Source organism: Elephas maximus, chromosome 10 (genome assembly GCF_024166365.1).
Source record: "Elephas maximus indicus isolate mEleMax1 chromosome 10, mEleMax1 primary haplotype, whole genome shotgun sequence".
NCBI classification, from domain to species: Eukaryota; Metazoa; Chordata; class Mammalia; order Proboscidea; family Elephantidae; genus Elephas; species Elephas maximus.
Window position 1 is genome coordinate 32,604,706 of NC_064828.1, and position 22,392 is coordinate 32,627,097.

Below are 22,392 nucleotides of genomic sequence, written 5' to 3' on the forward strand. Positions count from 1 at the left end.
CTCTGGCTCAGGAAATTCCAATGTTAATGAAGCCGCCTGGGGAGGGTGGGGGAGGGATCAGAGAGATAGGAGAGTAGCACCTTGGAATATAGCCAGAGTTGCTTGTCTTGCTTGGAATGACCATTTTATCTGAGATTCCCGAGGGAAGTTTCGCCTATGTGTGCTGGCTGTGTGGAGATTGCCCCCGGGGATCTGACCCGCTGAAGCTGCTGTCAGATCCTCTGCTGCCAGTCCAAAGCCCAGCGTCAAGGTTCCCCTGCTGGGACGCTGCACTCCCGACTCCAAAATCAGTCGCTGCCTCCCGGGGACTTCTCATCCCACCAGCCGCGTCACCGCGCCGCCCCCTCGGACCGGCCGGGCCCCCTCCCGGGGTTAGTTCAGGGAGTGGAGCTGCTCCCCGTGCTTGCGCCGTGACAGCGCCCAGTCAAATGCCCGGCGGCAAGATTCCTCAGCTGGGACGCTGCTCTCCCAGCTCCAAGACCAGTCACTGCCTCCCGGGGACTTCTCCCACCGGCTGCGTCGCCACGCCGCCTGCACGGACCAGCTGGGCCCCCTCCCAGGGTGAGTTCAGGGGGGTCGGGCTGCGCCCCTTGTTTGCGCCGTCAGCTCCCCTGGGGTCCTGACCTAAACCAGGCGCCAAGGTTACCTTACTGGGACGCTGGCTCCAGGCTCTGAAAACAGTCGCTGCTTCCCCATATTTGTTCGTTTTCCATCTCTAAATCTGTGTTTGTTTTTCAGGGTTCGTAGATCGACTCACTTGTTTTTCCGAGTCTTTGTTGCAAGAGGGATCCGAGGTAGCCTCTACCTAGTCCGCCATCTTGGCCCCGCCTCTCTTATTTTATTTTGATGAGTAGGATTGTTAGTCTCCTTTGTGGTTACCTTAATATTGACCCCTATTTTTCTAAGTTTAAACCTAACTTTTATTTCTTTATATTGCCTTGTCTTCCTCTCCATATGAAAGATCTATGACTACATTTCTTATTCTCTCTTTATTGTTTTAATGTTGTCTTCTTTTACATAACGACACTGCTGTTTCCTTGTTTTGAGCATTTTTAAATTTTGCTTTATTTTTGTGATTTCCCTATGTGGGTTGACATCTGGTTGGTCTGTACTGTGTTCTAGTCTTGGACTGAAGTCTGATATTATTGATTTTCTACCCAGAGAACTCACTTTAGTGCTTCTTGTAGTTTTGTTTTGGTTTTTACAAACTCGCCAAATGTCTGTTTATCTGGAAGTGTCCTCATTTCACCTTCATGTTTGAGAGATAGTTTTGCTGGATGTATGATTTTTGGCTGGCAATTTTTTCCCTTCAATGCTTTATGTAAGTCTTCCCATTGCCTTCTTGCTTGCATGGCTTCTGTCATGTAGTCCGAGCTCATTCTTATTGACTCTCCTTTGTAGGTGACTTTTCGTTTATCCCTAGCTTCTCTTAAAATTTTGTCTTTATCTTTGGTTTTGGCAAGTTTGATTATAATATATCTTTCTGACTTTCTTTTAAGAGCTACCTTATGTGGAGATAGATGAGCATCTTGGATAGTTATTTTCTCATCTTTCAAGATATTGGGGATGTTTTCTGCCAACAAATCTTCAACAATTTTCTATTTTCTGTTTTCCCTCCCTGTTCTGGTACTCCTATCACTTGTAGGTTATTTCTCCTTATAATGTCCCATATAATTTTTTTAGATTTTTTAAAAAATTCTTTTACCTGATTTTTCTTCAAATATATTGGTGCCAAGTGTTTCATTTTCAATCTCACTAATTCTGGCTTCCACTTCCAGAATTCTGCTCCTCTGACTTTCCACTAATTTCTCTAATTCTGTAATTTAATTGTTAACCACCTGCATTTCTGATTGCTCTATCTTTATGGATTCTTTCAGTTTATTAAATTTTTCATTATGTCCCTGAGTAATCTTTTTAATTTCTTCAAGTGCTCTATCTGTGAGTTCCTTGGCTTGTTTTGCATATTGCCTGATCTCCTTCCTGTTCTCATTCCTGATGTCTTGGAGAGTTCTGTATATTAATCTTTTGTATTCTATATCCAGTAACTCTAGGAAACCACCTTCATCCAGAAGGTCCCTTGATCGCTTTGTTTTGAGAACTTTTTGGAATGACCATTGTCTGCTTCTTAATGTGATTTGATATCAACTGTTGTCTCTGAGCTATCTATAAGGTATTGTACTATTTTATTTTGTTTCTTTACTGTATCCTAGCTTCTTGCTTTGTTTTGATTTGATATGCCCAAATAGTCTGCTTGAGTGAGCTAGCTTGATTATTTTTGCCATTGAAGGTCTAACGTCTTGCCACCAGCTGAATAGAGCTGTTATCAGGTATTTGAATCTAGGAGCCCATTTGGTTTTCTTGTATGGATTCAGCTCAGGGGTACAGGTAGTTGGTCATCAAGTGTGTGGTACAGGCTCTGTCCTACAGTCTTAGAGAGGCAGGGGTGATTGGTGTAGGTACAGGTATCTAGTTCCAGCAGGGGTCATGCTCTGAACGAGGCAGGGGACTGACAACTATCTCCTGAGTGTCTGTGAGGAAAGTGAATATCTGTTTCCTGAGCACACAGGTGGGTGGGTTCTGCAGATGGGCCATGGGCACCCAATGCTTTTGGTTGTAAGGACTGGAAGGTACCAGTTATCCCTGGGCCCCTGTTGCAGATGGCTGGGTGACATGAGTGTAGCCACCAGTCCTTAGGCTCCTTTTGTGGTTAGGTGAGGACCCTGTTGAATAAGCAAAGTGGTGTGAAACATCGAACACCCACCTCTCTCCCACACACCTGAAACAGTTGCAATCTGCCAACAAGGGCCTATTCTCCTGAAATAGCCCCACACAAGTCCATGCGGGGGCAAAGGTATTCAAAGCCCATGGAGTGTTTATGCCTCAACAGGAACTGCTTCTGTCCTGAGCTCCCCAGGTTAGTGGAGCTGGCAGATTATCTTTTCCCCAACTGTGAATTTATTCCTTCTCCAAGGCCAGGAGAATAGCTTAGAGCACTCAGGAGTGCCTACCTCAGGCTCAGGGAAATCGACAGGCACTGAAGCTGGCTTAAGGACGGAGGGTGTGGTAAAATATGCACAAGTACTTAGCTTTTGCCTAGAATGCCTTCCTCTCCTGGTAACGGAGGTGTGAGTAGGCTGTGTGGCTGACCGTTTCTCCCTGAGGAAACTGGCTGAATTCTACCAGGAGCTGACTGCAGTCACTCCCAGGAATCGTGCCTGAGGGTTCCTAGTGATTCAGGTCTGGCAACTCCTTGCTGCTTCTGAACCATCTCTCCCTCCCCCTGTTACTCAATCCATTTTCTAACTTTGCTTTGATGTTCACAGCTCCTGGATTGTCATAAATATAATTGTTTCACTTGTTTTTTCAGGTCTTTGTTGTAAGAGGGATCATTGGAAGCATCTGACTAGTCTGCTATCTTGGCCCCACCACCCACCAAGCTTTTTATAAATTCTTTAATTGTACTTTAGATGTAGGTTTATAGAGCAAACTAGATTCTCCTTGAACAATTAATATGCATATTGTTTTGTGACATTGATTGCCAACCCCACGACATGTCAACACTCTCCACATCTCAATTTTATTATTATTATTATTTTTTTTTCATGACCAGCTTTCCTGTCCTTTCCTGCCTTCTCGTCTTTGTCCTTGGGCTGTTGTGCCCATTTGGTCTCGTTTTGCTTTATGGTCCTTTCTAATCTTTTGCTGAAGAGTGAACCTCAGGAGTGAATTCATTAGTGAACTATAAGGGTGTTGGCAGCCATACTCTCCGGGTTTCTCCTCACCACTAATCTTATCAGGGGAAATCTTAAAGAATTGGGAAAGTGTCAAGTCCATGTCAGGGAATACAAGTTATCAAAAAAATTCCAATTTTCATCTGGAAGCTCCATTTTTGTCACTGGCAGTAACCAATGTCAATTGTCTTCCTGGAAATGGAGGCTTTTTTCCTTTATTTTCAAAAAAAAAAAAAATTTGCTAAACCCCCAAGTCTGCTTTTCTCTCAGTTATGCTATAAATTAAAAAGTCAAGTACCAGGAGAAAGCAGGTAGTTCAGTTTGCAACTCAAACAACTGTACCTGTGCTTTTTCTCAAGACAACCATCATACTTAGTATACTTCAGGTGTGCTTCATGTGTACTTCCCAATTTGTCACACAGACTATTAAAAGATCTTGTAATGGTTAATTTTAGATGTCAGCTTGGCAGGCTATGGTTCTCAGTGGTTTGGCCTAATACTAAGACTAGTTCCTGTGCCATAATGTAATTTAATTCAATGTAATGTAATCACTTTCCATAAAGTAATCTAATGTAATGTAATCCATCAGTTGAATGGAGAGTTCCGTAGGGTGCGGTTTACATCGAGGCTCTACATAGAGATGATGGCAGAATTCACTCTCTCACTCCACTCTGCACTCTTCCTGTCACCTGACCTAGGGATCTTGGAATGCAAGCCTGCAGAAATCTCCAGTGTGTTATCTGACCTATGGCTTTTGGACTTGCCAGCCCCCACCCCACATCATCATGTAAGCCAATCCCTTGAAGTCAATCTCTTCCTATATATAAACTTGTAACTCATTGGCTCTGATATTTGTAACTAGTAAAATAAAATGATGTACGTAAACTCCTTGGGTGGTGCAAACAATGCTTTCACAGCACACTGAAAGATCAGAGGTTCAAGTACACCTAGAGGTGCCTTGGAAAGCAGACCTGACAATCTACTTCCAAAAAATCAGCCACTGAAAACCCTATGAAACACATTTCTAATGTGACACACGTGAGTTGTCATGAGTTGGATATGACTTGACAGAGAATGGAAAAAAAAAAAGAAAAGAAAAATCCTTAGAGAAGGACTTTTTTAACCCTTAAAGCATACAGTGCCTGGTACAGGTTAAGGGTTAAATAAATATTAGCAAATAACATTATTATCCTGGGGATTTGCATTGCCTGGAACTCTTGGAGTCTTTCCCAGCACGTGATAGGAAGCAACAGAAGAGTTCATTGAAAGCAGAAAATAGAGCTTCAAAACTTCTTCTGAATCATTCCCATACAGTCTTCACCATTCCAGAGCATGTTCAATTAGCCTGATGATATTGCTACCACAAGATGGCAGTGCCTCTCTCTCCTCAGACTCACCTTGGTTTGAAATCAGCATGTTTGTATTTGAAGGAAATATGGAGCTTGTCTCTGATTGGCTAGGTAAGAAACCCGAGGCTTTCTCTGGGAGAATGGAAGGAGTAGAGAAGCTGCCATTTTGACTGAGAAACTTGGCTCCATTTCAGACCCAAGAGCTGCATCTTCTTTGAGCCCAACAAGGAGGAAAAATGGAGAAACTCCTTGGAATGTCTTTGGTGATTTTATGGCTTCAACTGGCCAGTAAGCTGGGGGCTCTTGGTGATGGGAACAAGGAGATCAAAGTTCAGAGTCCACAAGATGTGGGATAAAGTCTTCCTGTAAATTCAGAAATGTACTTGAAGACTAGGGAAGGAAATGTAAACACTAGAAATTGAATATGTAAGGACTGACTTGTGGACTCTCTGCCTTGTGTTTCTGCCTAGGGGTGGACAGCCAAGAAGAACAGAAACCTGAGGTTCTGTACATCCAGGGGGGTGAAAATGTCACAATGAACTGCAGCTATAAAACTGCTTTAGGCAACTTACAGTGATATAGACAAGATTCAGGAAGAGGCCTTGTCCTGCAAATTTTAATACTTTCAAATGAGAAGGAGAAACCTAAGGGAAGACTAAGAGCCTAGCTAGATACCTCCACCAAAATCAGTTTCCTGTTCATCACTGATTCCCAGGCTGTAGACACTGCTACTTACTTCTGTGCTCTGGATACGCAGTGTTGACCAGACACTTGCAGCTTTTACACAAATCTGCCAGAGCTGCTGCTTAAAAGACCCCCTAAAAAATGGTGGGTAAATTAGGTAGTTACATCTGCCCACGAAGGAGAGTCTAAGAACAACTGGAAATATAAAAGGAGGTGCCTTCACAAATCTGTGACTTTTTTTGTAAGCACCTTGGACTGGGGGAAAGGGCACTAGACTTAGAGTGAAAAACTAACATGCCAAATTCAGTTCTGCCAGTGGTAGATATATAACTCTAGACACATCATAACCGAAGGTGTAGTATTTGGATTAAAGAGCCCAAAAGATCCTTCAAACTAATTTTCTCAGTTAAAGAAGTAAGCACTGGAGACTCGCTGAGGACGAGGAGGGAGTGCTCAGTATTTTATGTGCAGCCCCTCAAGTCCTAGATGGGTCTTTGATGTGCATGATATGATTCTTACATTCCTCTATAGGAAACCGTATTGGAATTTATCAGGCATTGGAATTAGAAGGGGTCTCAGGATTCTTTCAACAAAACCTTTCATTTTACAGCTGAGAAGTGGAAATATTGTGTTGTGGAAAGAACTTGAACTCTGGAGCAATAGAGACAAAGATCTGAATCTGACTCTGCCACTTATTAATTATATGACTTCCAAGCCACGAGTTCTCCATTAGAAGAATGGGAACTTATAAGAAAGACATAACTTTCCCCCATCCAAGTGAGAGGTGTATTTTCTCTATTACAAGATCCTGAAATTTTTTTTTGAAAGTGGGCACTTCTATTATCAAATATAGGAGGGATTTCCATTCATTTATTCTTGCATCTAGTAAGATAAATGCTGAATGCACTTTTGGGACACTTATGATACTACTGAAAATGTTTTGTGGAGAAAAACAGGGCATTAATTTTCATGTGCATGCTTGTGAAAAGGTGGGGGAGGGCAGGAGAAAGGCTGGACAGAGGCAGTGATTCCCAAGCACCAGACCTTCAACTGTCAACATCACCTGTGTCAGAATCATCTCAGAATCATCTGGAACACCTTGGAAGATCTGGATTATTAGACTCTATTCCAGTTTATTCCATCTGCCTCTGAGGAAGTGTCCCAGGAATTTGTATTTTAAATGAACTTTGTCTCCATTTCTTATATCTGTTAGAGAATGGTTTAGCTTCATATTACAGAAAACTCAAATAATAATGTCTTTCAATGATAGAATTTTTTTTGCCTCTCACGTAAAGAAGCTCTGCACTGTGCAGTTGGGCCTGGTATGGTGATTTCAACATATTGTAAGAGATCCAAGGTTTTTCTAGCTTATTGTTTCTCATATTTCATATGCTAATATTGTTTTTTATGCTTTTAAGAAACTACTAGAGATCCATCTAATTTGTATGCCTTCCAGGCAAAAAGGAGAAAGTCGAAGGACAAGTGGATATATTCTATCTGAGCCAATCATTTTCAGAAGCTTTAATTTATATCTTATTTATTTACATTTTATTTTCACTAAAAATTTTTTCTTCTCCTAAAAAGAGTAAAAAAAATTATTTTCTTCTTCTAAAAAGAGTAGGAACTAGTAAATACACACTCATTCTTGTAGATCTGTTCAAGCATCAGCAACTGAAGGAAATTCAATCATGGATCTCTGCCTGCTCAAACTTTGCAATTTCTCCTTTATTTCTCTGATTATTAGCTGTGTCCACTACTGCTCTGTCTGCTCCTTAATTAAAGGAATAATATCTGTGTTTGTCACCCCGAATCCTCAACACCAACACGTCCAAGTCATCATCATTGTTGGGTGTCATCGAGTTGGTTCCAACTTATAGCCACTCTATGTACGATAGAATAAAACACAGTCCAGGGCTGCACTGTCCTCATAATAGTTGCTGTTTGAGACCATTGCTGCAGCCACTGTGTCAATCCATCCTGTTGAGGGTCTTCTTCTTTTTTGATGACCCTCTATTTTACCAAGCATGATGCTGTTCCCCAGGGACTCATCCCTCCTGATAACATGTCCAAAGAATGTGAGACAAAGTCTCACCATCCTTGCTTCTAAGGAGCATTCTGTTGTACTTCTTCCAAGACAGATTTATTCATTCTTCTGGCAGATCACGGTATATTCAATATTCTTTGCCAATACCATAATTCAAAGGCATCAGATTTTAGGTCTTCCTTATTCATTGTCGAGCTTTCACATGCATATGCGGTAATCGTAAGTACCATGGCTTGGGTCAGGCGCACCTTTATCTTCAAGGTGATATCTTTGCTTTTTAACACTTTAAAAAGTTCTTTTATTGCAGATTTGCCCAATGCAATATGTCATTTGATTTCTTGACTGCTGCTTCCATGGGCATTGATTGTGGATCCAAGTAAAATAAAATTCTTGGAAACATTAGTCTTTTCTCTATTTATCATGATGTTGCTTATGGGTCCACTTGTAAGGATTTTTGTTTTCTTTATATTAAGGTGTAATCCATACTGAAGGCTGTAGTCTTCGATAGTAAGTGTTTCAAGTCCTCTTAACTTTCGTCAAGCAAGGTTGTGTCATCTGCATTCGCAAGTTGTTAACGAGCCTTCCTCCTATCCTGATGCTGCATTCTTCATATAGTCTAACTTCTTGGATTATTTGCTCAGCATACAGATTGATTAAGTATGGTGAAAGGATACAACCCTGACACACTTGTTTCTCATTTTAAACCATGCAGTATCCCCTTGTTCTGCCTCTTGGTCTATGTACAGATTCTGCATGAGCACAATTAATTTTCCGGCATTCCCATTCTTTGCAATGTTATGCATAATTTGTTATGATCCTAATCATTAGGATCATCCAATCTCCTTCCTCATTTCTATTCATTGACTTTTAAAACATAAGTCCTTTATTTTTAGACTGCTCAAAGAGTTATGGTAATCTTTTAGCAAAAAACAAGCACGAAAATGAAGCTGAGTTTCTGAGACAGCAGTCCATGGATACTTGGAGGTAGGTGAATAAATTCTTGGGCCATAGCAGAGGCCAACAAACGACAGCCTAGGGTCAAAGCCAGCGTGCCACCTGTTTCTGCAAATAAGCTTTTATTGGAAAACAGTCATTCTCATTCCTTTTTGCATCAATTATGGAAGCTTTTGCACTTTAACAGCAGAGTTGAGGAATTGCAATAGATTTGCAAAGCCTAAAATATTTACTATTTGGCCCTTCATGGAAAAAAATTTGCCAACCTCTGAGGTATAGGAATTACATGAGGATTTTTAGATTTGGAGTTTTCTTTGTGATGACAACAAGAACAAAAAATAAGGTCATAGTTCCAAAGATGTGTATGACTACCTTATAACTGAATACTTCCCTTGGTTTTTGAGGCCTGAATTTATTTTTTCTACAATTTTTTTTTTTTTACCAAATTACGTGCACATAGAATAATGGCACTCTACAAATGGAGGCAACACATTTGCTTAAATCTTGAAAAGTGTTCGTAAAATTTTGATTGTGACATAGTACGCTGTAATAGACAGGCCATGACTTGTCTGTCAGTTTGTCATACTGTGGTGGGTTGCAAGTCACTGTGATGCTGGAAGCTATGCCACTGGTATTTCAAATACCAACAGGGTTACACATGGTGGACAGGTTTCAGGGGAGCTTCCAGACAAAGACAGATTAGGAAGAAGGAACTGGCGATCCACTTCTAAAAAAAAAAAAAAAAACAAACCAGTGAAAAACTTATGAATAACAGTGGAACATTGCCTGATATAGTGCCAGAAGATGAGTCCCTCAGGTTGAAAGGCACTAAAAAGATGACTGGGAAAGAGCTGCTTCCTCAAAGTACAGTTGACCTTAATGACACGAATGGAGTACAGCTTCCTGGACCTTCATTTACTGACATGGCATGACTCAAAATGAGAAGAAACAGCTGCAAACATCCATTAAGAATCAGAACGTGGAATGTGTGAAGTGTAAATTAACAAAAATTGGAAGTCATCGAAAAAGAAATGGAATTCATGGAGATCGATATCCTAGGCATTAGTGAGCTGAAATGGACTGGTATTGGCCATTTTGAATCAGACAATCATACAGTCTACTAGGCCAGGGAAGACAAATTGAAGAGGAATGGCATTACATTCATTCTCAAGAAGAACATTTTAAGACATATCCTGGAATGCGGTGCTATCAATGATAGGATAATACCCACATGACTACAAGAAAAGCCAGCTACTGTGACTATTATTTAAAATTACACACCAACCATTAATGCCAAAGATGAAGACACGGAAGATATTTACCACCTTCTGCAGTCTGAAATTGATCAAACATGCAGTCAAGATGCATTGATAATTATTTGTGATTGGAATGTGAAAGCTGTAGAAAAAAAAAGAAAGAAGGAACAGTAGTTGGAAAATATAGCCTTGGTGATAGAAATGATGCCGGAGATCACATGGTAGAAATTTGCAAGACCAATGACTTATTCATTGGAAGTGCCTTTTTTCAACAACGTAAACTGTGACTATACAAATGGACCTTGCCAGAGGGAACACACAAGAATCAAATCTACTACATTTGTGGAAAATGACGATGGAGAAGCTCAATATCATCAATCAGAACAAGGCCAGAAGCCAGCCGTGGAGCAGAATATCAATTGCTCATATGCAAGTTCAATCTGAAGGTGAAGAAAATTAAAACAGCTTCGCGAAATCCAAAGCACGACCTTGAGTATATTCCACCTGAATTTAGAGATCGTCTCAAGAATAAATCTGAAGCATTGCACACTAATGTCTGAAGACCAGATGAGTTGTGGGATGACATCATGGACATCATACATAAGGAAAGTGAAATGTCATTAAAAAGACAGTAAAGAAAGAAAAGAGCAAAATGAGTGCCAGAAAAGACTCTGAAACTTGCTCTTGAACATAGGGTAGCCAAAGTTAGTGGAAGAAAGGATGAAGTAAAAGAACTGAATAGAAGATTTCAAAGGGCAGCTCGAGAAGACAAAGTGTTATAATAAAATGCACAAAGAGCTGGAGTTAGAAAAACCAAAAAGGAAGAACATGGTCAGCATTTCTCAAGCTGAAAGAACTGAAGAAAACATTCAAGCTTCCAGGTGCAATGATGAAGGATTCTATGAGCAAAATATTGAATAACACAGGAAACTTCAACAGAAAATGAAAGGAATAGAGAGTCATTGTACCAAAAGGAATTGACCAATGTTCAATCATTTCAGGAGGTAGCGTATGTTCAAGAACCAATGGTATTGAAGGAAGAAGTCCAAGTTGCATCGAAGGTATTGGCAAAAAACAAGGCTCCAGGAATTGGTGGAATACCAATTGAGATGTTTCAACAAACAGATACAATGGTGGGAGCGTTCACTCGTATGTGCCAAGAAATTTGGAAGACAGCTACCTGGCCAACTGACTGGAAGAGATCCACATTAGTGCCCATTCCAAAGAAAGGTGATCCAACAGAATATGGAAATTATCAATCAATATGATTGATATCACGCCCAAGTAAAATTTTGCTGAAGATATTTCAAAAATTGTTGCAGAGATCCATCAACAAGGAATTTCCAGAAATTCAAGCTGTATTCAGAATAGGACATGAACCGAGGGATATCATTGTTGATGTCAGATGGATCTTGGCAGAAAGCAGAGAATACCAGAAAGATGTTTACTTGTGTTTTATCGACAATGCTAAGGCATTTGATCATGTGGGTCATAACAAATTATGCATAATATTGCAGAGAATGGGAATTCCAGAACACTTAATTGTGCTCATGAGGAATGTGTACATGGATCAAGCAGGCAGTCATTAGAACAGGACAAGAGGATACTTCATGGTTTAAAGTCAGGAGAGGTGTGTGTCAGGGTTGTATCCTTTCACCAGACTTATTCAATCTATATGCTGAGCAAATAATCGGAGTAACTGGACTATATGAACAAGGACATAGCATCAGAATTGGAGTAAGACTCATTAACAACCTGCCATACGCAGATGACACAGCCCTGCTTGCTGAAAGTAAAGAGAACTTGAAGCACTTCCTGATGAACGTCAAAGACTATAGCTTTCAGTATACATTATACCTCAACATAAAGGAAACAAAAATTCTCACAATTGGACAAATAAGCAATATCATGATAAACAGAGAAAATATTGAAGTGATCAAGGATGTTATTTTACTTGGATCCCCAGCCAACGCCCATGGATGGGGCAGTCAAGAAATCAAATGATGTATTGCATTGGGCAAATCTGCAGCAAAATGTCTCTTTAAAGTGTCAAAAAGTAAAGAGGGCATTTTAAGGACTAAGGTGTTCCATGGAATTTTTAAATGCCTCATATTCATGTAAAAGCTGGACAATGGATAAGGAAGAATTGATGCTTTTGAATTATGGTGTTGATGAAGAGTATTGACTACGCCATGGACTGCTAAAAGAACAAGCAAATCTGTCTTAGAAGTAGTATAGTCAGAATGCTTTTTAGAAGCAAGGATGGTGAGACTTCTTCCCATGCACTTTGGACATGTTATCAGGAGGGACCAGCCCCTGGAGAAGGACATCATGCTTGGTAAAGTAGAGGGTCAGTGAAAAAGAAGAGGGTTCTCAAGGGGATGGATTGCCACAGTGGCTACAACAATGGGTTAAACATAGCAACAGTTGTGAGGATGGCACTGCACTGGGCGCACTTCATTGTGTTGTACATAGGGTTGCTATGACTCGACAGCATCTAACAACCATACAGACAGGCCAAACTCCAAAGAATGTGAGCTACACATAGGCACTACTGTTTGCCCATTGAAAGGGGCTGTATTGCTCACATTCAGTATTTGAATTATCAGCATGCAATTTATTAGATGTAAGAGTAGCAGTAAACACATAGTATATATTTTTTTTTTGCTGAAATTTTGGGTGCTTCATTAACTAACAAAATTGTGTGATAAGGATTTAAGATTTTATGAAAAGGAGAATTAACAATACTAGTTATTACTAATAAGAATAACTCAGTTTATGGTACATAAAGCTCCAAATCACTTTAATCAAGTCTTTGCTTAACTACCCATTCGTATTTTTTTCTAACAAATCTACACTAACTCTTTAGTTCCAGCAAAAGATCACTTATATTAATTTTTAATTTGAATATTACTGATTTATATTTTCTGCATTCATTTTCAGTTGGCAAGACCTATGAGCCCAAGAAGTTTATACCTAATTATACTTTCTAGTATATTAACTCACCATCATACTAAAAAATAATTAACATGAGAGTGGATCCTTTTAAGAAGAACTGTACCTTATCCAATTTTGAGAAACACTGAAAGAAATTATGAAATGCACCTGTTATCTGGGTCCTAGAGCTGCCCTCTTGATAAAGCTATTCCCACTAGGGGCCTAAGACGTATCCTCTCACCCGGACTGTACTTCACAAGGAGATAATTTTACACACAAGATGTGTCCATTTATTCATTTATTCACTCATTCTACAAGTATTTTTTGAGCATCTACTATGAGCTAAAGATCTGTATATTTTGGAAAATGGGCAACCGAGACTAATTAAAACTAAGTTCCTGAGCTTGGGAACACCAAGACTAGTTTGAAAAATAGGACACAAGTGTTTCTACTATGATGTGGTAAGGACAATGACCTTTCTCAGCCTGATGAGATGGGTGAATGTTTTCTCAAGAAAGTAGCATGTAAATTGATTCTTAAAGAATGAATAGGATTTATCCAGGCAAAGAATAGGAGAGAGAAGGGAGAACATTCGAAAGAGAAGGGCTCAGTTCCTGCTTCCAGGAAACCAGTAGGGGATAAGCCAAAAGGAGATCTCAGAACATTCCTATTTATACTCTTAGAATGTAACCTAAGGTGCCTAAAACTGGCTTAATGCTAGATGTGAAGAGATGGTAGATGATGGAAGAGAGGAGACTTAAGGGAGCCATATGGCCCTGCACCTTAGAGAGAGTGGCAGGAGAATTACCCTCTGCCTTGGCCCCAGGCTCCGCTGAGAAGTCTGCAAAGTGTTTCCTGTTTCCTTCCTGGAGCCCTACCACTCACCCTGACACTCATTTCCCTTCTATGTCTACAATTTAAGCTCCATTCCAGCATTAAAAAAACCCAAACCCACTGCCCTCGAGTTGATCCAAACTCACACTAACCCTATAGGACAAAGTAGAACTACCCCATAGGGTTTTCAAGGCTGTAAATCCTTACAGCAGTGCAAAGCGGGCTAGTGGATTCAAGCCACTGACATTTTAGTCTGCAGCTGAACGATTAACCACCGCACCACGAGGGATCCTCCACTCCAGCCTGAATAAGATCAAATTCAAAGATATAAGCAGGGGCAGGTAGTGCGTGGAAACTAAAGAGGGTGCTGCTGTCTTCTGGTGGTGGTTTGACACAAATCATTGTTCATTTCTGAGCACATCTCTCTTTGCCACAGTACGTGGTATGATCTTGTAGGGCAGCTAGTCTTGACTAACACCTGAGCAAAGAGTTTCTAAAAGATTCCACCAAAGAATGAAGAAAGTAGAACAGCCGTCTCATTTTTGGTTTATTTCAGAACAAAAGCTGCAGCTGCTTCTCAGCCAACCAGGCTCTCTGTTTCCTGCTCAGGGCCTGTAATCTTGTTGATACTCAGTAAGCAACAATATTGAAAACTTTGAAGATGCTCTATCCTTTGATTTGAAGATGTCCTTTAACCTCTTCCAGACTTGACACGCTCCTTTCAAAATGTCAGTATAACAAAGTGTTTACTTTTTTAGGAGGCACCAATGGAAACTCAGTGACCCAGGCAGAAGGTTCTGTGACCCTCCCTGAGGGGGCACCTCCGACCCAGAACTGCACTTACCAGACCAGCTATTCAGCTTTCCTTTTCTGGTATCTCCTGTATCTCAACAAAGCACCTGAGTTCCTCCTGAAGTGCTCATCAGAAAGCTGGAAGGCTGACCACAGAGGTTTTCAGGCCAACCACGTCAAGAGAGATAGCTCCTTCATCCCTCAGTTCAAATGTCATACTCGGCTGTGTACTATTGTGTTCTGAGTGACACAGTGACAGGAACTGAGTGACAGGGAGCTGAGCATAAGCTCTGAGCACAGGAAGGCATGGGTGTGGGGAGCCCTGGAAGAGAGTATTATTATTTCTCCAGACAGTATTCTGTGCTGGGGACATCCTCAAAATACTTGCAGCTCTGATGCTGCAGAGCAAGGAACCTTGGAATTTTTGGATTACTCTACAGAGAATAATTGAGGAGGGGTACTGTAAAGAGAAACTCAAGCCCTGTTCTTCAGAAATGCCTGTCCGTTCAGCCCAGATGGCTCCTCTCTCCCCTAGAGGTCAGATATTTCTGGGAAATGACATTAACTCTGCTACGACATTTCAGTTGGTACATGCTGCAAAACTTCGTACCTTACTAATAAAGACTTCCAGGGGCGACAGTTCATGAACTAATGTACAACTTTGCATCTAGCCCCTTGTTTTTGCAATTTGGATCAGGATTGCATGTCATGTTGAGTTTCGACTGCAGAAACTCCATTTCCAGCAACTGGGGCTTTATTCTCTTTTCTCTCAACTTTTCCTTCCCTTGTGGCTGCTCTAGAAATGTTGCTCTTTCAGGAAGTTGTATAATGAGAGCTTTCTGACTAGAGATTTTCCTTATATCAAAGGCACTGCAGTGTCAAAACAGCCCAATCAGTAAAGTCTCTGTCTACAGCATGTCTTGCTCACATTATGCTGATTTACCCCCACGCTGATCTTCCCGCCACCACAGCAGCTCTTTGTTTTAAATTTGGATAAGGATCTAGATTCTGGAATTAAGAAATTCTGGATTCTGGAAGTAAATTCCAGACATGACTATAATTGTGTAATCTTCCACTGCCCATCTGTCAGTTGGTCATACTATGGTAGCTTGTGTGTTGCTATGATGCTTGGAAGTTAGGTCACCAGTATTTCAAATAACAGCAGGGTCACCCATGGTGGAAGGTCCCAGCAGAACTTCCAGACTAAGAGTAGGAAGAAAAGCCCGGGACCTTCTGAAAATTAGCCAGTGAAAACCGTATGTATCACAACAGAATATTACCCGATATACTGCTGGAAGATGAGCCCCCTTGGCTGGAAGACACTACACAATGGCTGCAACGATGAACTCAGACATGCCAACGATCATTAAGATGACACAGGACTAGGCAGTGTTTTCTTATGTTTTGCTTTTCGTCACCATGAGTCAGAGATGACTCAATGGCTACTAACAATAATGTAACCTATTATTTTTATCATTGCCTTTATATCTGTGTTCCTTCTGAAGTGTGTCAAATTCAGCAGCCAAAGAAGGACTCAAGTGTCCGTTTGTAAGAAAAGGAGAGTGGACGTGGACTCTTGTTGGCCGGGACCCCTAAAAGGATAAAAAATCCATTCCTTATCAACACCAAAGGGGCACAGGACACAGTAATTGGGCCTTTCCCTGTGGTACTCAGGGGATGTAGCTCACCAAGAATCCTGTGAGCTTTGTTTGTTCTTTATCCACCTTGCGTTATTTTGTAAGCTTGGTAAGTAGAGATGCAGGTTTTATAGGGCCTGAAGCTTTTATGGTTTTAGGAACCCCCCTTTAAGAAAAAGAAAATGAAATGATAAATTCAAATTGCTGGAGTTCATACCATTGTCTTCCTTGGAAAAAGCCCAGGCTAATTCTAATTTAAAAAACAAAAACCAAAACCAAATCAAAACTATTAATGCCAATTTCAACTCCTGGTATCCCTACAGGACAGAGTAGAGCTGCCATATAGGATTTCCAAGACTGTAATCTTTGGGGAAGCAGCCAACCACATCTTTTTCCTACTCTGTGCTAATAAACCCAAACCCATTGCCAAAAACTCAGTTCCAACTCACAACGACCCTATAGGACAGAGCAGAGCTGCTAATAAAAAAAACCCAAACCATTGCAGTCAAGTCGATTCTGACTCACAGTGACCCTATAGGACAGAGTGGAACTGCCCCATAGAGTTTCCAAAGAGCACCTGGTGGAATCAAACTGCCAACCTTTTGGTTAGCAGCCATAGCTCTTAACCACTACTCTACCAGGGTTTCCAGAACTGCTACCAGGGGTCCTAAAATATAAGCCTGACTTGCTTCATGGTAAGTCTGTCTCTGGGATCCCATAGGGTATCTTCCTCATCTTCATCTTTAAGATGGAAATATTATAATGGTTTCAGTTTGTCTAGATATTGGCAGGTTTTCTTGCCCCCAGATTCCCTTTCCCCCTCAGCACTTGAGTCATTCACTACCTATATTAGTTTAAGTATTTTAAACTCTATTTTTTTTAATAACAGCTTTATTGAGATATAATTCATATACCACAAATCTGACCATTTAGAGTATACGATCCCATGGTTTTTAGTATATTCATAGAGTTGTGCAACCATCACCACCTCCTATCTCCAGGACATTTTTATCGCCACCCTCAAAAGAAACCATGTAGCCAAGAGCAACCACTCCCCATTCCTCACTCTAGTCGCTGGCAGCCGCAAATCTACTTTCTATGTCTATGCTTATTCTGCAGTTTTCATAAAAATGGAATCACATAATCTGTGGCCTTTTGTGTCTGGCTTCTTTCACTTAGTGTAATGTTTTCAAGTTTCCCTGATGTAGCATACGTATCAGAACTTCATTCCTTCTTAGACTGAATAATATTCCATTGTATAGGCATTCCACATTTTATTTATTCATTTATCAGTTATGGATTTTTGGATTGTTTCCACTTTTTGGATATTTCGAATAACGCTGTTATAAACATGTCTTGTATAGAAGTTCTGTTATTTTTAACTCTATTACATTTTTGAGTAAATGGTGTGGGGACAGCGTCTGACCTCCTCTAACTTCACAAGTGGGAAGGAGAATCAAGATCAACAGTCTATGGACGATTCCTGTGAGGCAGAGGTCAGTCATGCCTCCTCTCTCCACCATCTTTGCCAATTCTGATTCCAACCGTCCCTCCCTTGGTGCCCTTTACTTCTCTGGTGGCCTCGATAATTCATCGAAATGGCCACACAGAACTCAGAGACAATACACACTATAATGTGGTTTAGTAGGAAGTAACAAATTTTTTTTTTCTTTTTTAACAGGTTACAATTTAGGTTCAGGAATGTTCAGGACACAGTTCTTCTATCAGGACAGCCTCTTTTCAGCTGTGCTCATAGGCATACCTCTCTCCGGCCCTGGCCTCTGACCTGGTCAGGCAAGTGTACAAAGCTCTTTTAGCTCTTTGGGTAAGTACAATGAGGCACCCTACTCCTCCAGTAAGTTTTGGCCCTAAAGCCCTCAGCTATAGCTCCCCCAAGTGCCAAGGGGCACTGCACTCTGCTAGCAAGCCTCCTGCCCAAAGGCACTCGGATTTCTCGTTCTGTGGGCCAGGAGGCCACCACATCATCTCCTGCCAGTTTCTCCTGCTGGTCTCTCCTGCTGCCACATCTCACTGTCTTCAGTGTTACAGCTCTCTCTGTCTCTTTCAACCTCCTGGTTCCAGAAGCTTCTCAGCACAGGAATCCTGGGTCCAAAGAGCATACTCTGCTCTTGGCTCTTCTTTCTTGGTGGTGGTTGGATTCTCCTTCTGTTCTGGAATTGACTCTCTTTTAAGCCTAGCATGATGGCAAAGCTGACCAATTTCCATGTTGGGGTTCCATGTACCTCTTTAGCATGGTACCACGTAATCATCTGGTGGAAGTTAGAAGATCATGGTAAGAAAGATGACACAAAAGTGATCCATTTCACCACAGATGATCTCCATCTCAATAGCCTGGCTATTCTGGGAGCCACAGCTGAGCTACAGTGACTGAAAGTAGGAAACATGTGGGTATTTGCCATAGAAATGGGGACTATATTTTCAAATACAAACTAGAATAGTTGGTATGGCAAATATGTTTACTCATTGAGAGTATAGGACACAACATTTTCTGTTCTGCTACAATGTGTATCTCTCTAACCCAAGTTGATTTTTACATAATTAGTGAATACAGTTATGATGTCCATACAATGTGGAAATTCACTTGGTTCACTGTGACTTTTCCAAAGATGTTAGTCGTTTGTGACAAACCAAAGAACTATCAGGGACAAGTTTCTCATTATGAAAAATAAAAATAAAAAAATATCTCAGCTTTAGTGTAAGTATTGTTTGCTTCAGTAGCTTCAAGAATTTCTAAACTTTTCAAGATTAAGCTACCTGATGAAGTTGAAAGTGCAGATAAGAGATCGTGAAGATACTCCCCCTTCAGTGTTAAAATATCGATTTATGTAGAACAATAACCTTTTAAATTTTGACAAACCTAGTCTTATTGGAAACTAAAGCCCTCATGGACCTATATGTCTAGAGGGGTGAAACACAAGTTCCAATGTTTAAAACTGCAAAGAGTTTACTGACTGTGACGTGAGGGATAAATGCCAGTGAAGATTGAACTATGCTAGTATTTTTAATAGAATTTCTATCGTTTTTTTCTGGTTACAAAGTTGTATTTATTTTGATTGCTTTTTCTCTATTCCAATTTACTACATAATTGCGTGCTTTGGAAAAGCAAGATTTCAGGAACACATATATCGAGTTATAACAGAAATTTCTGTTCTTGGGTATTGAGCTAAATTTTCTGAATTTATTTTGTTTACATAAACATGTCTATGTGTGTACACACCCACCCACACACATTTATGTCCTTTTTTTCCCTGCTGCTTCGTGATATTGACACAGTGTCTGCAACAATGGACTCAACCATAGCAATGGTTGTAAGTATGGTGCAGGGCCTGGCAGTGTTTCATTCTGTTGTACACAGGGCTGCTATGAGCTGGAGCTGACTCGATGGCATCTAACAAAAACACCACTTGACACTGATATAGACTTCACGGATTTTGTAGTTCAGGAGATGATGTTATATCCTTTATTGATAACGAAAATATCTTGTGTGCCTTTCACTGGATTTCATGACTAGTAACATAGGAACAAGAGTGTGTAATGATTCACAGTAAAAGTTTTATCTTCCTGTTAAAGTCAAAACTCTGTGGTTATTTTTCACCTTGATTCTCCCTGGAGAAAAGAACACATACAGAAGACCAAAAGGTGCCTAATTGTGATCCCACATACTCGGTGCAGTTCATAATACAGTGTGTTCCACAAAAGCCTTACACTTTACATGAAAAAAGAATTGACTGAACATGATTCAAATTTACTCATGTTATTTCTAGGCAAAGTTATGGTCCAGAAAGTCATAATGAGACAAAATACAGGCTCAGGAAAGTCTGGAATCCCCTCCCTACACGGGAAGCCTGTGACAAGACACAAGCAAGCTGTCATATCTGGAAACTGTATTTCCTGTATGGGGGCAGAAGCATCACACAGCGTAGTATCTGTCCATACTCTCTCAAGCACAGGCTGCAGCATTAAGGTCTGGATTTGAGGGAGAACACCAGACATTTCACAAAAAGAAGAGCTACCAGCATGCTTCTCCCCAGCCTGCTGAGGGCAGTCATAGCCTCCATCTGTCTTGGTAAGGATGCCACAAACACAGGACTCAGGCTCCTCGCAGCTCCCACATTTGTAGGAGAGGCAAGTTGTCATTGTCTAATAGGGTTTAGGAGAGTGGGGCAATGGGCAGGGGAAGCAAAGCCCTGGGTCCTAACTCAGTTCATCCCTTACACCCTCAGGGTTACAAATAAAGGATCACTCTACTTCTTTTCTCTTTCCTACAGGATCCACCATGGCCCAGGAGGTAACTCAAGACCAGCCAGCAACTTCTGTTGTGGAGAAGAAGGCTGTGACCTTGGACTGTGTGTATAAAACCCAAGATACTAATTATGCTTTATTTTGGTACAAACAACCACCAAGTGGGGAAATGATTTTCCTTGTTCGTCAAGAGCCTTATAATAAGCAGAATGCAACGGAGGTTCGGTATTCTCTGAACTTCCAGAAAGAAGCCAAATTCATCAGCCTCACCATCACAGGCTCACAGCTCAGGGACTCAGCTGTGTATTTCTGTGCTCTGAAAGATTCCACAGTGAGATGGGCACCTGCAGGAACCCTACAGAAACCTCAACAGGAGGAAGGGCTCCTGGAGTGAGACTGTCATAGACAGGAGGAGGCAGGGGCTGTGTCAGCACAGGTGGGGGAACCTCAGTTCAATTCATACAGAATGTCTAGACATACCACTCATTAAAAGCATACTATCTTCTATTCATTAGAATAGTTTGAAACAGCGCAGGTAGACCCTGAAAAAATAAATAAATAAAAAGGCAAAGACAAAATATATTAAGGTAGGTCGAGGTAGGAAATGATCTATTGTATTCAAATCAAATGAGTGATTCTACTGAGGAGTTGTCAAAATTTCAGAATCATTCATTCATTTAAGTATTTATTTTCATGCCATAGGCTTTCATCAACTAGTAATATAAAATTGCCTTCCATTGATTTTTCTCGAAAAGAGTATCATTATTCAGTGAGGTAGAATATATAATTTAGTTTAGATTTATTTTTGTGATCATACTAATAACTTCTTGTACAGAAGATTAGATTTTAAATGTTCATCGTATTATTCCACCCCACCCCCTTGGCTACTGTCTCTTCATGACATGATTATGATTTTTTTTTTTTTAGAATTACCTAAATATATTGCTCTCATTTAGAAGCTGCCCACAGAGGGATATGTGAGTTGGGGAGAATTTGTACTAACCTATCAGTCTCTTGCCTTCATCCAATCTTTTCCTTCTGGGCTCTGGTCAGTTTGAAGCTGAAAAGCAGCCAGGGCCAGAATGACGGTCACCGTGGCCACCAACACCTACCTGGTCCCAGCCAGTGAGTATATTTTTTCTCACGTGTTACAATAAGTGAAACAGGCACTCAGGTACAAGGATATGCTTTGTTCTTACAAACCTCTGCGTTAGTTTTCAGCATTTAAAATTCAGTCATCACATTTATAAGAAGGTATCTATAAAAATTGGAAGATCTAGCAATACTAGACCCTCTGGGGTATAGGTCAAAGTTCTGCTGTGAGCATGTAATGATTTTGGTATATTCTCATTTTATTTTAAATACTTATGTGAATTTACCATTCATTCCACAATGTGAATTAATCTAAAACTAAAAATTTTAATTATTTGTTTTTTTAGTCCATAAACTAATCTGAAAAAAGAAAAACAAATCTGAATTAACATGTCATGAAACTATACCTGTTTTTTCCCCCCATGATTTCATGTATCAAGGCTATGTATACCAGTTCGAGAAACTCAAGTGTAGCTTATTTGTTAGACATCACAGAACAGTAGTTATCAAGACAAACATGATTCCTGCCTTTATGGAGATCACATTCTAGTGAGTTACAATGCAACCTAGTACAGGAGTCCCCGAATTACAAACATCCAGCTTACAGACAACTCGTACTTAAGAAAAGATTGCTATAAAGCCTACTATATTAAAATTTTGAGTTAAATGCAATGGTTTGGAATAATGAATACACACCCTACTTTGCGACACTCATGGAAACATTGCTTGGTTTGGAAGTGTTTCTTAAGTGTTTTATATGCATAGAAAGGTAAAGCATATATTATACACTAAGACAAACATTTGACTAATTGACCCTAA

At 40.5% G+C, this 22,392-nt stretch overlaps 1 gene segment (V, D, J or C); it reads left to right on the forward strand.

Moving 5' to 3' along the window:
• The first annotated feature begins 20,246 nt into the window (after positions 1 to 20,246).
• On the forward strand, positions 20,247 to 21,044 carry LOC126084636 (T cell receptor alpha variable 19-like). The segment is given in 2 exon segments: positions 20,247 to 20,305; positions 20,508 to 21,044. Coding segments are annotated over 2 exon segments (417 nt in total).
• Positions 21,045 to 22,392: the final 1,348 nt, after the last annotated feature.